This window comes from Anomaloglossus baeobatrachus, chromosome 2 (genome assembly GCF_048569485.1).
Source record: "Anomaloglossus baeobatrachus isolate aAnoBae1 chromosome 2, aAnoBae1.hap1, whole genome shotgun sequence".
Classification (NCBI taxonomy): domain Eukaryota; kingdom Metazoa; phylum Chordata; class Amphibia; order Anura; family Aromobatidae; genus Anomaloglossus; species Anomaloglossus baeobatrachus.
Window position 1 is genome coordinate 144,161,059 of NC_134354.1, and position 16,735 is coordinate 144,177,793.

Here is a 16,735-nt window from a genome sequence, read left to right on the forward strand (position 1 = left end):
ATGTTACAAGTCACAGAAAGTAGTACCAAAAGCAATGTTATTTTTATTTTTTTTTTCTCAAAACGTTTCCATTTTTTTTTTCTTCACCAATTAAATAAAAGAAAAAACTATACATCTTTGGTATGTGTATTCATACTAATCTGGAGAATCAGACTGCCAGGTCAGTTTTACAATATAGTGAACATGGTGAATAAAAACCCCAATACAATAGTGGAATTGCACTTTTTTTTGCAATTTCAGTGAACTTTGATTTTTTTTTTCCTGTTTTCCAGTACATTACATGGTAAAATTAATGATTTCATTCAAAAGTACAACTCGTCCGGCAAAACAAAACAAAAAAAAGCCCTTATATGGCTATGTTAACGTAAAAAAAAAAAAAAAAAAAAAAAAGTTATGGCTCTTGGAAGAAAGAGAGGAAAAAACTAAAAACGAAAACCAGAAAATTGCTGGGTGATGAAGAGGATAGTGTACAATGTGCACATTCCAATAAGAACAAGGAAAACCATTACGTGCTCCTGTGTATGCAAAGTATGACATGTTCTTTACAATCCATATATTTTGAACCTATTTATTTTGGTCATCTGTCCCATACATACTGTCCTGAGGATACCGGAGATACATTATGCAGAGAATGGCATCCTGGCAGCTCTCAGAGTTCATTTCCCTTTATACCCAGCTATGCTGCACTCATCTTGATCCTTTGTATATTCCCCATACAGCTATAGATAATTTATAGACACATACTGGTAAATGTAGAAAGAATATAATGGGTGAGTCTCTGTAATGGCGATTGCAGTTATAACACTCTCCTGACTTACACTAACTGGACGCAGTATCCCTAGGTTATTTCTATTTGATGTATCGTCTGTCTCCTCTTTATAAAAGTTGACAGGGAGGAACTTATCACAAACTGAAGCCAAGGGAGCTCACGCTAAACTGCATCATACAAGAATACACAGACTACAGTCTGAGTCATGCAACAGCAGATCTATAAAAATGATCAATCACTGTTGTCATTAGAGGAAACTCAGAGCAAGTGCAATGGGGTGAGACTGCACCCTCTCCGCAAATCCAAAAGGTATAAAAAATTGTAGTCTGGATTAAAGGGGTTGTCCTCTACTAGGACAACCACTTCTGATTCTACTTGTTTACTCCAGTTAAAAGACCCTGTACACCTCTCCCGTTCTGGCACCATTCCAGCGCTATCAGTAACTAGTAACCGCGGTTCGAGGTCATGTCACATTCTGACCTCTCGCAAACCCTGCGTCCAATGACCGCCAGCTTCTCTCTCCCCGCCTTCGGACCAAATGAGTAATCAACAGGAAGTGAGCAGCAGCCGCAGTGTCACTTCCGGTTAATTACCTCATTTGATCTGAATGAGGGGAGACAGAAACCGTTGGTGATAGAATGAGATGCTCACATGACGTCACAATGTCACCTGAGCCCCGAACCGCGGTTACATACAGTGCTGGAATGGCGCCAGAATGGGAGGGGAGTACAGGGTCTTTTATTTTAACTGGAGGCAAGTAGAATCAGAAAGGGTTGTCCTAGTAGTTGACAACCCATTTAAGGGAACCATATTACAGGGGAAGAAGGAATAAAGATTAGATTCAAATCAGAAATAGAGCAGCAACAGACATACACATATACACAAAGCATTCACAAAAACCTCTACATCTTTATTGGTCTATGCACTATTTGGGCAGAAAACATTAGCTGGGGTGCTGCTGTCACCAAAATGAAAAGGCAGAAGAAAAGATTTACCTGTTATGAATATATTTTGTTCTCACATTTAAATATGCACAAAATCTGCACGATATTGTAATGGGAAACCTGCTTATAAAATGAGCGAACAAAGTTACATAATGTCCGGACCCTCAAAGCCTTATTCAAATGACTGTAGATCTGTAATGACGGCAGAAATGTCTGACCATTTAAGAGACACGTTAGGGCTTCTAGAAACAGTTTTCATGAAGTAAATATAGGAAAAAACATTTTATTACAGAACAATGTATCTTTCGTCATTTAGAAATCATTTATCACCTTCTAGACTGTAAACAAATTTTATTAGTATATTGAAAGGAAAAAAACCAGACAAATATTGACACAGAACTGTTGCTGAAGGTCATAGTAAGTGTTTTCTATCAGACTAATGGTGGACTCACAGCTATACTGCTCAGTAGTGCTGTTTAATGTCCTCCATGCTGAAATGCTTCAGAGGATGTGTTGCAGAGAGTAAGGAGGAATGTAGCTTCTTTTTCTCTGTATGCAGTTTGTGTTTGTCCCGAAGTTGTGAGACAACCGTAAACATAAACAGTACATGCGAGACATCCAGGACTTTCGTGACAATAAAGCATACCTATTTTTGACTAACAAGACACTCCAACCCCAGGCACATATTGACATCTCCTTCACGGATACCGAGGTATCCGACGGTGAACAAGGAGGTGGGGATTATAATTATTGTGGCAGAAACAGGAATAGAGGGAGAGGTCGCGGACAAAGGGGGAGAGGTAGATCTCAGACTACCCATAATTCTACTTTTTTAGACAATTTTTACCCTCTGAGAAGTCGAACGGTAACGAGGGTCAAGAACAAACGTAGGCCCTAAAGTTATTAATCTGTCATCCCGGTCCTTGAGCGGAACTGAGATGACGGTACTTGAGAAAGGACTCTCATTTGTCCCCACAACAGATTTCGACCTCTTCTCTTGTATAAAGGACCTTAACCTGTTTGCACGAAAGCTCAAATGGAAGAAATTCTTTCATAATAAGGACAACAAATTAAGTGAGGAGCTTGGTTTTCCCCCTGATAGGTTACCGGATGTCAGATTGTTGGAAGGTCTATCTGAAATAAGTCCAAATCTTTCGGGACTACATTTAAGAATAAAAGTACGAAAATGCCCCCCCGTGCAAAATGACATGTCAACGATAGACATATTTGTGAATCTGGTATCTAGAGATCTTCAAGAAATGAGTGAGCATAAAATCTTCACAAAATACAATTGCACTAGAGATGAGATCACGGCTATCCGGAAATTGGAGCAGGACTGCCACATTGTCATAAAACCCTCTGACAAGGGCGGCAATGTGGTAGTCCTGGATCCGGCACAATATCGTACGAAGTGCCTTGATCTTCTAACGGATGGGGAGGTGTTTGCTGTACTAAGAGACAATCCAACGGAGTCCCTTTTATTTAATCTAAAGAGACTGTTGGATAAGGGTCTCGCCGACAAGGCGATTGATAAAAAAAAAAAGAGCATGAATTCCTGTCACCACAGCACCCAATTATGCCAACATTCTACGGCCTACCCAAAGTCCATAAAGGACTTAGTCCATTAAAGGGTAGGCCGATTGTTTCCGGTATTGGTGGAATATGTCACAATCTAGGCTCATACGTGGACGTGATTTTGAGACCATTCGTCGAATCACTCCCTTCCTATACAAAGGATACTACCGATCTCCTCTTGAAAATCGATGGCATCTCGGTGGAGGAGGGTAGTTTCCTTGCAAGTATCGACGTTGAGGCACTATATTCCTCGATCCCTCATCATATGGGACTCAAGGCGGTTGAACATTACCTCTCCATGAGGGGCTGCCAATACCATCTCCATAACGAGTTCGTATTCCGGCTCTGGAATTCTGTCTGAAGAGCGACGTCTTTACTTTTGATGGGAAGTTTTATCACCAGCTCAGGGGCACAGCGATGGGGAGCCCTTGTGCTCCCTCGTACGCTAATTTGCTCCTGGGCTGGTAGGAGGAGACTATTGTCTTCTCCGAGGAGGGTGAGTAGAAACGGACAATCTGGAAGCCTTCGTTAATAATCTGAATAACAACGAGATAGGCTTATGCTTTACCCATGAAGCAGACTCCACTGTTCTGCCATTTCTAGATGTCCTCATACGTAAGACTGACGAAGGTACTCTGAACACGTCCACCTACAGAAAGCCAACTTCCACCAATTCCCTCCTGAGATGGGACAGTAACCATCCGGCTCCCCTCAGGAGAGAAATCCCTAAGGGTCAGTATTACAGAATCCGCCATAACTGTTCAGACGATGCTTCTTTTGTGACACAAGCTAACGATCTTAGGAAAAGATTCCTGGATCGTGGGTATCCCAACAAAATCCTCCTGTCAAGCCTTTAATGAGGCAAAATCTAAAACAAGATCTGACCTATTGAAACCTGCTAAAAAGGAAAAAGGTGACTTAATAACTAGATTTATTACCACTTTTTCAAATGGTGCCGGTCTGGTTAGGAACACCCTGAGAAGGCATTGGTCAGTTTTGACGATGGATAATGATTTGGGTGCAACAGTGGGCCCCTATCCTCAGGTCACCTATTGTAAAGGGAGATCTCTTGGTGATAGGTTGGTCCACAGCCACTTCATGGCACCAAAACAGGAAACATGGCTTAGGTCTAACCTAAAAGTGTGCCATAGATGTGGCAATTGTGTGTCATGCTCTTCAGTCTCACCAGGTAAGACTTTTACCTCTAATGTCACTCAAGAATCCTTTGTTGTTCATTCACTTCATCAATTGCCGTACTAAGGGCGTCATCTATAAGACAACTTGCACATGTGGACTCGAATATGTCGGAAAGACAAGGAGGGAGTTCCGCAGGCGCATTGGCGATCACATGGGAGACATTGAACATGACAGAGACACGCCTCTCGCGTGTCATGTCAATATCTCCCATGGGTGGAAAAAGGACGCTGTCAAATTCATAGGCATTGAAAGAATTGAGAAACCAATTGGGGGGGGGGGGAGACTGGGACCGGTTGATCCTTCAGAAAGAGGCGAGATGGATCTTCCGGTTAAACACGGTCTCTCCCTCCGGTTTGAATGAACAACTTAATTATGGATTTTTTATCTAACATCTTAAGATACTGTTCCTATGTGCTGGTTAGCTTTACTCTGTTGAGTTCTCCTACATTAATCTGACATTTGTTAATGGGATTCCCTCTGGATGGATTTTCCATCCATTTACCCTATTGGGATATTTAAACTATTTTAGTTGACTAATTTCTGCCAGTTAGTCAACTTTACTAATATTTATAGATATGGGCCTGGCGATCTTACCCAGTTTTCCTCCCCCTTAGCCGCTCTATATTGTGACGTTTCCTTTACCTCTTGTATCTCATAGGGTTAATATATGTGCGCATCATATGTGTCATGTGCTTGGTCACATGATTGCAAATGTAAGAAGTGTCTATTGGTGCTGGCGTATCCACTGTTCGCCAGTGTCTTTGTTAATAAAGTTTATTATACCCTTATTCCCACCCACCATGATGACGACGCTGTGATGCAGGCTTTGGGATTGGCCTCTTATGATTTGGTACCGCCCGCTGCCGATCACGTGATTATTCATGTGACCGGCTAACTAGGAAGTCCTGCGTTCCAGTAGGCTTTCACTACTGACTGGCGTGCGTTCCACCTAAGTTCCAGTTATCCGGTAAGAACGCTATTAAGTATGTTAATCGGTTTCTACTAAAACATGTCCAGGCCGTTCCCAGCCTGGTCGTTTTATACATGGTACATTTGTGGGTATTCCGGATTTTCCTGGACACTCCCGCGCAATTTGCCTAATGATCAGAGGTGGGGCAGCTGATGGGGTGAGTAGCAGGGGCCCTACTTATAACCCCAGTACTTCGTACACTCTCATTGATACCAGGCTAAATAGGGATGAGCTCTGACTGGAGCCACCGCTGTTAATTTAATTTAGGTGCTGCATTTTTCTCCCCTGATGAGCATATGTAGCGAAACGCGTCGGGAGGCACCTGGTTTGAAGACTAGGGTCAGTCACAACAGGGTTAGCTGTGGACTGCCCTTGTGAGGGCGGGAGTCTTGTGGGTTATATAAGGGTCAGCTTAAATCCCTGACAGGGTTAGCGACCGGACCACCACTCCCGCTACGCTGGTATTTGGATCAACAAATACAGGAGGGGCTCGATCCATCATCTGAAACACAAGGATCGGGGTGAGATCTGTCCACTTTGTGTGGTTTTCTTATTATCGTAATAATTTTTGATATTTACTTGCATTTTTATATTATTCAGCAAGCATATCTATAGGGTATTGACTATGTCCAGGGGTTCTATATTGTGACATCGTATGTACTACCCCATGTAAAAAACAGTGTTGCTTTCTGTAGCCAGGCACGATTCTATCTATTTATAGATGTGTTGGAGGCTCATAATCAGCCACGTAAAAAATCGGAAGCAACACATGGTGTATTTCAGTCGACCTATATGATCTATCTACATATATAGGTGAATTTGTTTCTATATTATCAGATCTTACTATCTACCCCTCCTATGTTGTTTTGAGCGGACTAACAATCCTCTCTTCCTTTGAAAATGGTGATGCTAGACTAGTGTAACTATTGGATTGGCCACACCATTTTCAGGTTTTTAAATGGGTGTTGTGATCACTGTGTGCATTTCTATTCTATTTTAATATATACCCAATTAAAGGTTACATTTTAACAAATACATGCTGCTTATCTGATAGTTATATTACATGTTGGAATCTTCCCGATACCTACTGGTTGTGGATTAGTGCTTTTTTTCACCGAAGTTGTGAGACAACTAACAATTTAGAGGTGGTGCCAACAAATGCCATATACAAGTAAAAAAAACTTAGCTGTTCCCTAAAAAGAAATAATCTTTATTTCTAGTGCAACCTATTGGAGGTAGACACCCAACAAGTCAAGGTCCGACCCTTTAATGAGCCTAACCTCATGACTTATGATACGTATACAACTGTTATAATGGTCAGAAATAATGCTACTCCTATGGAGTCCCACATGGTAGCTGATGCTACATGACAGGCACACTTTAGCACAACTGTAGAACAAAGAGTCAGGTACACAGGACCTTACAGCAAGTTTACAGTGAACAAGCAGATAGGTTGAATGATATAACAGTAACGACTGGAGGAAAGCTATTTGCTTCCGTCATAAATCTCCTTTGTATCCTCAGCAATGATACCCATGCTCACGAACGAACGTATAGTATAGTAGACACTAGTATCACAGTAGTATTAGTCTTGAAGAGACACTCCTTTGGATTTTGTGTTGCACAGCATTTGTCTCCGTCCTTGACCACCAGCCTCTGATCAGTCTTATTGTTATGTGGAATTTCAACACCCCACATTGTGGAGCTCCTCACTTGTCAGTCATTTAACCGTTCCCAAAAAGGATCAGGCTGTTTTGGTCATATATGCAGCAATTAAAAATAATCTAAAGAATAGTGCATGGATTTGGAATTCATTTTCATTACGAGTGATTTTTTTCAGTTTAGATATTCCAGAACTAAAAAAGGACATGTGGCTACCGAGCTGTCACCATCCAAAGTCCCAGTGCCACATTAGCAGTTAACAGAACACTGCCCGCAAGAAGGATGAAAAAACCCAAAAGTTCTCTGTTCTCCTTCTCTACTATAAGAGAACTCAGCGTAGCTTCCAGGAAAGAGTTCAGTATCCACTGTCCATCCAAAGCAAAGCAGGGAACGGCATTGATTACCGCCAGAGCCCCAGAGAGGGAAATCACATATCTTACTGCAATTAAGGAAACACAACCAAGTAATATGTTAGCTACATATAAATGCACAAAACCTAACTAGGGCAAGGAATTTTCCATTGTGCTCCAGATTCTTTTTCAGATCATTCAGCTTCTAAAAGGGCCCATACACCTATAACACCTATTGGGTGAACACTTGTTTGGCTGACAACTATTCTACCTGACCAACACAATCACATATGTGCTGGGTTTGGCTGGGCATGTATATGTTTTGAATGAAGAGTGAGGAGAAAGCTGACACCAGTCACAATATTTTTTATGGACACATTGGAAAACACTATAGACACTACTTGGACAACCCCTACTCATTCACCTTGTTCACCCCCCGTAAAAATAAATCAGCCTATACTCCCCCACAGTGTGGCTGCGGTTCCAGCAATGCCTGAAGTTGAATTTCAGGGGCCCACGTGATATTGTTATGACACACGGGCCCCACGACCAATCAGCGCCCGGCGTCTGTCTCCCCGCCTTTGGAAATTTGAGCAAGATGTGAGGTGAGCTCTGTGCCGACTTCCTGCTCAAACGTCAGAAAGCAGGGAGGAGGAAACAGTCACTGATTGTTATGACACACGAGCTCTGCAACCAATGTCACATGGGCCCTGGGAATGGCGGCTTCAGACATCGCTGGAACTGCGACCGCAGTAGAGGAGAGTATAGGCTTATTTATTTTTATGGGGGTGAACAAGGAGAGTGAGTAGGGGTTGTCCAAGTAATAGACATCCTCTTTAACTGTAACACGCCTGATACTTCTTTTCGCAAATGTCTCTTCGGGGTAAAACCAAGAGGTCCACCATATGTGCACGATATCAGCAGGCTCAGATGTGTTTGCTCTAATTTGTATGGGGGCCTTCAATAGGAATTACTAGCTGTGCGATTCCCTGACATTATCATCCCTGTGGCTTTAAATCATATATTCTCCTCTCTACTCCGATGCTGCTGACATTTTTGCAAAACTACCAGGACTTCTAATGAAGTATTATCCAGTTTCTGGTGCCAGGTCATTAACCTGACCAGTAGATGGCTATCACCTCATGGTGCGGAGGCAAAGGACAAGCGCAGTGGAACTGGTTCTAAATTTCAGGTTATGTTAAGTTCAGTTTTTTGAGAGTTTCTTTAAAAAAAAAAAAATCTAAAAAAGGAAAAGTATTTGTTCTATAATCAATTTTAGTTAACTCAGCAGTGAAAGTACTTAAAAGAGATTATCCAGGCAAAATTAAAAAAAAAAAAAATTTAGCCAGGAAATGGGATGTGGAAAAAAAAAAAAGTAAGCCGTACTCACCCAGGAGTACCCGCTTGGATCAGTATAGGCCGCTCCATGGGTTGTGTGGAGACTGGAAGTGGTAATGTCACCGTTCAACTGGCTTCCGGACTGAGTGGCTGCAGTGGTCAGGATACTTGAGTCATCAGATGTTTTATAATGACACAATGTCTAAAGTCACCCGACCTCTGCAGCCAATCAAAAAAGGTTGCAGGAGTCTGGCAGATGGGTGAACTTGTGACATTAACACTTCCTGTCTTTACGCAGAGGCCAGAGTGGCCTCTTCTGAATCCAGGTGGGTACCGGTAAGCATGTCATTTTACATATCCCATCCTCTGGGCAAAGTTTTATTCAGCCTCGACACTTTTATAAATTATAATGATGAAAGTCTGTCCACGAGACTCGATCCCAGGAACCGAGATGCAAGCACAAAGCAATGCACACATAGTATGTATAAATTATGCAGATAAATATTACTGTAACATTTCAACTACATTGCTATATAATTCTGTGCATATCATCTCCCCTCTCTGCAGCAGCGATGCCCATGGAGCAAGTGTCTAGATAATATAGAGCAGAAATTAAGATTTTAGTGCTTAGGCCGGGGCCACATGGGGCACTAGTGCGATCCTCGCATGACACTCGGCTCATGCTGGCAGCACAGCAGGAGCCGAGTGTCATGCGAGTGTCATTGCGACTGAAGTCCGATCATGCGATCGGACCTCAGCTGCGGGGGGAAGGCCGGCTCTGAGGAGGGAGGGCCAGCGCTGTGGAGGGGTGGGCCGGCGCTGTGGAGAGAGGGATTTATCTCCTCTCGTCCATTGCCGGCTATTGCCATTCTCGCACTGCACTCACTATACACCGGTGTACCGCGAGTGCAGTGCAATTTTTGAATGGGTGCGAGAGAAAAAAGGAACGCATTACAGTAGCAGCATGCTGCAATTGCTTTCTAGTTCTGATTAGGGCTGAGAAAATAATCACTCGTGTGCCGACACACAGGCTAATATTGGTCCGAGTGGAATGTGATGTTTTATTGCACTCCACTTGCACCAATTTTCATCCCGAGTGTTTTAGGCCTTAGGGGCACTTTGCACACTACGACATCGCAAGCCGATGCTTGCGATGCCGAGCGCAATAGTCCCCGCCCCCGTCGCAGCTGCGATATCATGGTGATAGCTGGAGTAGCGAACATTATCGCTACGCCAGCTTCACATGCACTCACCTGCCCTGCGACGTCGCTCTGGCCGGCGACCCGCCTTCTTATTAAGGGGGCGGGTCGTGCGGCGTCATAGCGACGTCACACGGCAGGCGGCCAATAGAAGTGGAGGGGCGGAGATGAGCGGGACGTAAACATTCCGCCCACCTCCGTCCTTCCGCATAGCCGGCGTGAGCCGCAGGACGCAGGTAGGAGATGTTCCTCGCTCCTGCGGCTTCACACACAGCGATGTGTGATGCCGCTGGAACGAGGAACAACATCATAACATCGGTCATTTCCAAATTATGGAAATGACCAACGCTACACCGATCATACGATTACGATGATTTTGCGCTCATTAATCGTATCAAAAAGGCTTCACACACTACGATATCGCCTGCGACGCCGGATGTGCGTCACTTTCAATTTGACCCCACCGACATCGCACCTGCGATGTCGTAGTGTGCAAAGTGCCCCTTAGTCTTTTAGTGCAATGAAATATTACACATCTAACCCCACAACAAATTAGTGAAATCTTCAAACCTAAATTTCTGAGAATGACTGTATACTGAGGAACTCAGATAGCTAGCAGATAAAAAAAATGTAATTACTTTATATTTTCTGCTGAATCAAGTGCTGTAAAGGATACTTGCAGAAGGTCTCTATGACCACTGGTAGGTCAACGCTAAGAAACTTGTATCGAGGAATGAAGCTGCTCAGACTTACTGTGAAGAAAACAGGGTAACCGTCATTAATTGTAGATAGGTGAGATTTTAGGTACAATACATCGTGTATATAAAGGTAAACATTTACTGTTTTAAGATTTAAATCAACAAATATACCCTAATGAGGATTACACAGATTATGCTGAGACATATGTACAAATTGTATCAGTCTTAATAAAAATGCAGTCCGATCTGCAGGACTGTAGAGCAAAATGAGCTGAACAGATTGATTTACATATCTGTGGGAAAAGATTCAGTAAAAATAGTAAATCCTTCATTAAAGAACGGATTATTCTAGGCTAATGAGTCCAGTGGTGGTCCTACTCAGAGACAGTCTTCTCTGTATGCAGTCAGTGAGTAGTACCACCACTGGACTCCTCTTTCTGTATCCACACTTATACAGGAAAGGCTGTCAATCACGGATTAGGGCAGCCCACTGGACTTTTAGCTTATAAAATTAGCAAAGGCTTAAATGAATAAATTAGCAGTTCAAATGAAACTGTTTACACAGATATGGTACCGGGCAGGTGGCACCTGCAGATTGGAATGTATTTTTTGCAATGTGAAAGGTTTTCATAAAAGGGGTTGTCCACTACGCAGACACACAACTCAGTCTCAATTACTATATTCTGCTGTGTAAAATAAAAACAGCCTATACTTACCTTACCTGCACCATTCTAATGTCAGTATCGGGTCTCCCAGGGCTAGCGTGACATAACATGTGAGCCCTGCAGCCAATCAGTAGCCGCTAATGGACTGTTTCACGCTCTCACTTGTCGTGGATGTCAATTTGGGTGAAGAAAATGGTGGCAGCAGCAGTTCTGACTTCCTCTGGAAATCAGTGTCATTCTTAGAAAGCAAGAGTGTGGAGACCTATTGGCATCAAATGACGTAAGAATGTCACACGAGGCCTGGGAGACACCACACCAATGTTGCTGGAATTGAGGCAAAGGTGACTACAGGTTAGCTTTATTTTACATCGAGGAGTATAGTAATTGAGACGACTGAGTATTGGACAACCACTTTAAAAACAACATGCCATTAATCCAGGCATACATATCATTGGGATCCTGACAAGCACATTTCCAATCAGTTCCAAAAAAAGAACTGACCTAGTATAAGAGTGGTACACCACTGCACACCTTTCTTATAGTGTATACTGGATTTTTCTTATGTAACCTATAACTACTCATCTATAGCAATTAAGCTTTCCATGGTGAAGGCATTGTAATTAAGCAGCATTAGGTACCATAATGCCTAAAAAAATGTAATTAACACAGAGCACTGAACTGCTAAGGAATTTATTATATAAGAAAAGGGACCGATTTCTGTGCGCTGCAGCTTCACAATCACACATTTCTTGGCATGAAACCAATCTGCTGCTTAGCATGCCCATACACATTACATAAGCATGAAGGTCATCAGACTGGCCCCTGTCAGAAAATTCTGAGGGAAAAAGGTGTTGGGCACTGTGAATTTCAACTATTTCTGGCCATTATATGACGTGTATCCTTCACGTTCACCAATTTTCCCGTCTGCAGGTCCAATCTCTTAATTTGCCATTGAATGAGCTGGTGGGACGCGACCATCTGCTGTTATGTCTCCATACACAGCACACACAGATGGCATCCTGCTCTTCACTTCCTAGTTAGTGTACAGACAGACTGGAGGGCAATGTTCTGCAGTGCTGAGCTGAGAGTATGTAAATCCAGCTTTCAGGGGAGGTAAAAGACTTGTTAGAAAACTCAATACTGTTTGTCTCCTTTTGCTTGCTTTGTTTCTTCTTGCTCCCCCACCCCATTGAGTATAATAGGAGGTGTAACCTGACATCACAGTCAAGCTTGTCTTGAGCAAAGGTACAGTCACACTAAGCAACTTACCAGCGATCCCAACAACGATAGGGATCGCTGGTAAGTTGCTAGGAGGTTGCTGGTGAGATGTCACACTACGACGCTCCAGCGATCCCACCAGCAACCTGACCTGGCAGGGATCGCTGGAGCGTGGCTACACGAGTTGCTGGTGAGCTCACCAGCAACCAGTGACCAGCCCCCAGCGCCGCGTGGAAGATGCTGCGCTTGGTAACTAAGGTAAATATCGGTAACCAACCCGATATTTACCTTGGTTACCACCGCACGGAGCTACACGTGCAGAGAGCAGGGAGCAGCGCACACTGAGCGCTGGCTCCTTGCTCTCCTAGTTACAGCACACATCGGGTTAATTAACCCGATGTGTGCTGCAGCTAAATGTGCACAGAGCAGGGAGCAGTGCACACTGCTTAGCGCTGGCTCCCTGCTCTCCTAGCTACAGCACACATCGGGTTAATTAACCCGATGTGTCCTGCAGCTAGCTACATGTGCAAGAAGCAGGAGCCGGCACTGACAGTGAGAGCGGGGGAGGCTGGTATCGAAGGTAAATATCGGGTAACCAAGGACAGGGCTTCTTGGTTACCCGATGTTTACTGTGGTTACTAGCCTCCGCTGAAGCCGGCTCCTGCTGCCTGCACATTTAGTTGTTGCTGTCTCGCTGTCACACACAGCGATCTGTGCTTCACAGCGGGACAGCAACAACTAAAAAATGGCCCAGGACATTCAGCAACAACCAACGACCTCACAGCAGGGGCCAGGTTGTTGCTGGATGTCACACACAGCAACATCGCTAGCAACGTCACAAAAGTTGTTCGTTAGCAGCGATGTTGCTTAGTGTGACGGGGCCTCAAGACAAGTTCAGCAGTTTTTAAAGAGTGAATGTGAGTTTAGGAGGTGGGGGAGTAGCTCATATTTGGGGAAAAAAGCAGAATTCTCTGATAACATTTATTATAAAAGTTTCTTATATTCACTTGTACTACTGATTTATGCAAAGTTTGTAGAAAGTAAAGTTCCCATTTAAGTCTATCATGTTCTCACCTCCATATTCTAAGTGTACAGGATATCCAATAAATAACATCTCTAGTTGAGGAGGATGCTTTACTCTGATCAGGCGAGTCTGATTCTCTATGGATGGGATGGCACAGACACTGGCAGCAGATGACTTCTGACAGTCTGCATTAGAATGACATTCTGGACTTGATTGTATTGCTTTCCTTGCTGCCAGACAAGCATACTGCAGATATGAACAGTAAGGTTATTACATTTTCTTGCATGTGAAATAAACTAAAAAGCTTTTAAATATATGCAAATGTCATAATTCGTACTAGCGTGCAATAACACCAATTACAGCAATATGTACATTAATGTCAGTGCTGGGAAACATTTTTTGTAAATCCCTGTGATGCTGAGAAATGTGTAAAACCACTGGTGGTGTGTGATCAAGTACAGTATATGTGTGTATACTATACATGGAGCTAATAACTGCTCTTCATACATATATGCTGACATATTACATTCCCTAGGTTTCTGTTGACTCGACACTACTGTACAATCAGTGTTGGTGCAAAGTGTAAAAGGTCAGCGTCCATGGCACATATCCTATATGAATCCCAAGCTCTTACATAGACAAGTGATATTTTATTACAGCACAATGATCACAGACCGATAAAGATAAAAATTCTGATATAGTGAAGTTATCAACATACAGAATATGTGAAATATAACTCAAATAATCTGCAAAAAGAAATAATCCAAGACATATACAGAATCAATGCTCTAATTTATATACACACACAGTATATCATAAAAGTGAGATTTTTGTAAATATTTTATGATATCTTTTTATGGGACAAAACAGTCATGCAGACCCAAGCCATGACTTTACCACCGTGCTTGACTGTCGTGAGTTCTCTTGTCTTTGTACTCCTCACCTGGTTGCTGCCACAAGTGATTGAGTCCATCTGAACAAAATAAGTCCATCTTGGTCTCATCAGACCGCAGGACATGGTTACAGTACTCCATGTCCTTAGTCTGCTTATCTTCAGCAAATGGTTTGCGGGCTTTCTTGTGCATCATCCTTAGAAGAGGCTTCCTTCTGGGACAGCAGCTGTGCAGATATATTTGATGCAGTGTGCGGCGTATAGTCTGAGAAGCAGCACCCATACATTTACTTTGCAATACATTATACCAGCGATCAAACTAAGAAAAGTCTATGTCCCATATAGAGACTAAATTAAAAAATTGTAAAAAAGTAATCAGAAAAAAAAAAAAAAAAAGAAAAATAATACATTATACCAATACATATGTATATTTATGTAAACAAAAAAGGGTAAAAAAAATAAATATACATCTATATATACACATTTTTTTTAATATATATATATATATATATATATATATATATATATATATATATATATATATATATATATATATATAAATATAAATAAAACAAGTATACACATTTGGTAATCACCTACAAAACTGTCACACTAGCAAACCCCTTCAGTGAACACTGTAAAAAAGTAAATAAATAATAATCGTAGCAGAAAATATATGTATCTTTTCATCATAAATCTCATATAAAAGTGGAATAAAACAAGATCAAAAAGTCATATGTAAATAAAAGGGTATTGCTGAAAATGTCTTGTTCTGCAAAAATACAACCTGGTAACCACATAGACCTATTTGCAATTTTTTAATTCTGTAACATTCCATGCGTTTGACACCATGGGTATTTTCCAGAGGAAAAAAAAAAATAAATAAAATCACCAGTCGATGAATTCCCATAGCGCTGTAATTTAAAAAATATGGTCATGTGAGTGGGTTTTCTGTTCTGGCTCTTAGGGGTCTGCAAATGGAGTCCAGAAACTATTCTACGAAAATCTGGTGCTCCAAACAGCGCTCCTCCCCTCCCGAGCCCTGTGGTGCGGCCAAACCGTACTGTACAGTCACATGTGGGGTATTGACACGTTCAGGAGAAATTGTGTAACACATTATGGGGCCTTTTTTACCTATTCCCCATGTGAAAATTCAAAACCAGGGGGTTAAACATATTTTATTGTTAAAATGTAAATTTTTTCTTCTTCACGGCCCAATAGTATACAATTTTGTGACAAATCTAGTGTTAATATGCTCACTGGACCCCTAGGTCCATTGAAGGTTGTAGTCTGTAAAATGGGATCACTTATGGTGAATTTCTGTTTTTCAGGCACCTGAGGAGCTCTGCCAATGTGACATAGCACCCGCAAACCATTAAAACTAAATCTGCACTCCAATATGGCACCCCTTCCCTTCTGAGCTTTGCACTGTACCTCAATAGTAGTTTTTCATCACATATGGGGTATTGGTGTACTCGGGAGAAATTGTGTAAAATTGTATGGTTCATTTTCTTCTATTATCCTCCAAATCAAAATTTTAATGGAAAACATTTCATTTTTTTATTTTTACAGACCAATGTTATACAATTTTGTGAATCACCTGAGCATTAAAGAAGTTGTCCAGTTACCAAAACTGATTTTTTTTTTTTTATGATAAATCTTGCTAATATGTGCCCCTCAACACATCTATTATGTTTTTTCAGCAAAATTAGGTTTGATTGTGCACTAGCAGCACATGCTCATTGCTGGCTCCAGCTCTGATGGGGTTAATCTCTCCTCTGACTTCCTGTGTTCAGTTCCTACAAGTTCCAGAATTCTTTGTGGCTCTAGGGCGGTGTCTAGCTTATCTAACACACCCCCCTCAGATCTCCACCCAAAACATCCTCCCTGCCTCTTCCCTGTGTGTATGAGAGAAATCACACAGAGACATCCGAAGCTGCCAGCTCTGCACACAACCAGGGGAAGAAAGTGTGTGTGAGTGTTTGTGTGTGTTTGTGAGTGTTTGTGTGTGAGTGTTTTTGTGAGTGTTTGTGCGTGAGTGTGTGTTTGTGTGTGTGTGTACACAGAAATTATGATTATTAGCCGGCGCAACATGTGAAAAAAATAATTGGGGAAAAAAAGTGACGGGGTGATGAGATTGCTTTTTTCCCCCTTGCCTAGTCTGTGTGACGTCCGTATCATCCGCAAACCGCATATGACCGGATCCTGTGGATTAAATGTGCAGCGCATGCAAC

At 42.2% G+C, this 16,735-nt stretch overlaps 1 protein-coding gene across 1 annotated transcript in view; it reads right to left on the reverse strand.

Moving 5' to 3' along the window:
* Positions 1–366: 366 nt before the first annotated feature.
* MBTPS2 (membrane bound transcription factor peptidase, site 2) overlaps positions 367–16,735 on the reverse strand; it is a 114,610-nt gene continuing 98,241 nt past the window's right edge. The window contains exons 9-11 of the mRNA XM_075335408.1: positions 13,660–13,855; positions 10,681–10,756; positions 367–7,552 (exon numbers count right to left, since the gene is read on the reverse strand). Coding sequence (XP_075191523.1) covers positions 7,330–7,552; positions 10,681–10,756; positions 13,660–13,855 — 495 coding nt within the window. The 3' untranslated portion in view covers positions 367–7,329. The remainder of the gene's footprint in view (positions 7,553–10,680; positions 10,757–13,659; positions 13,856–16,735) is intronic.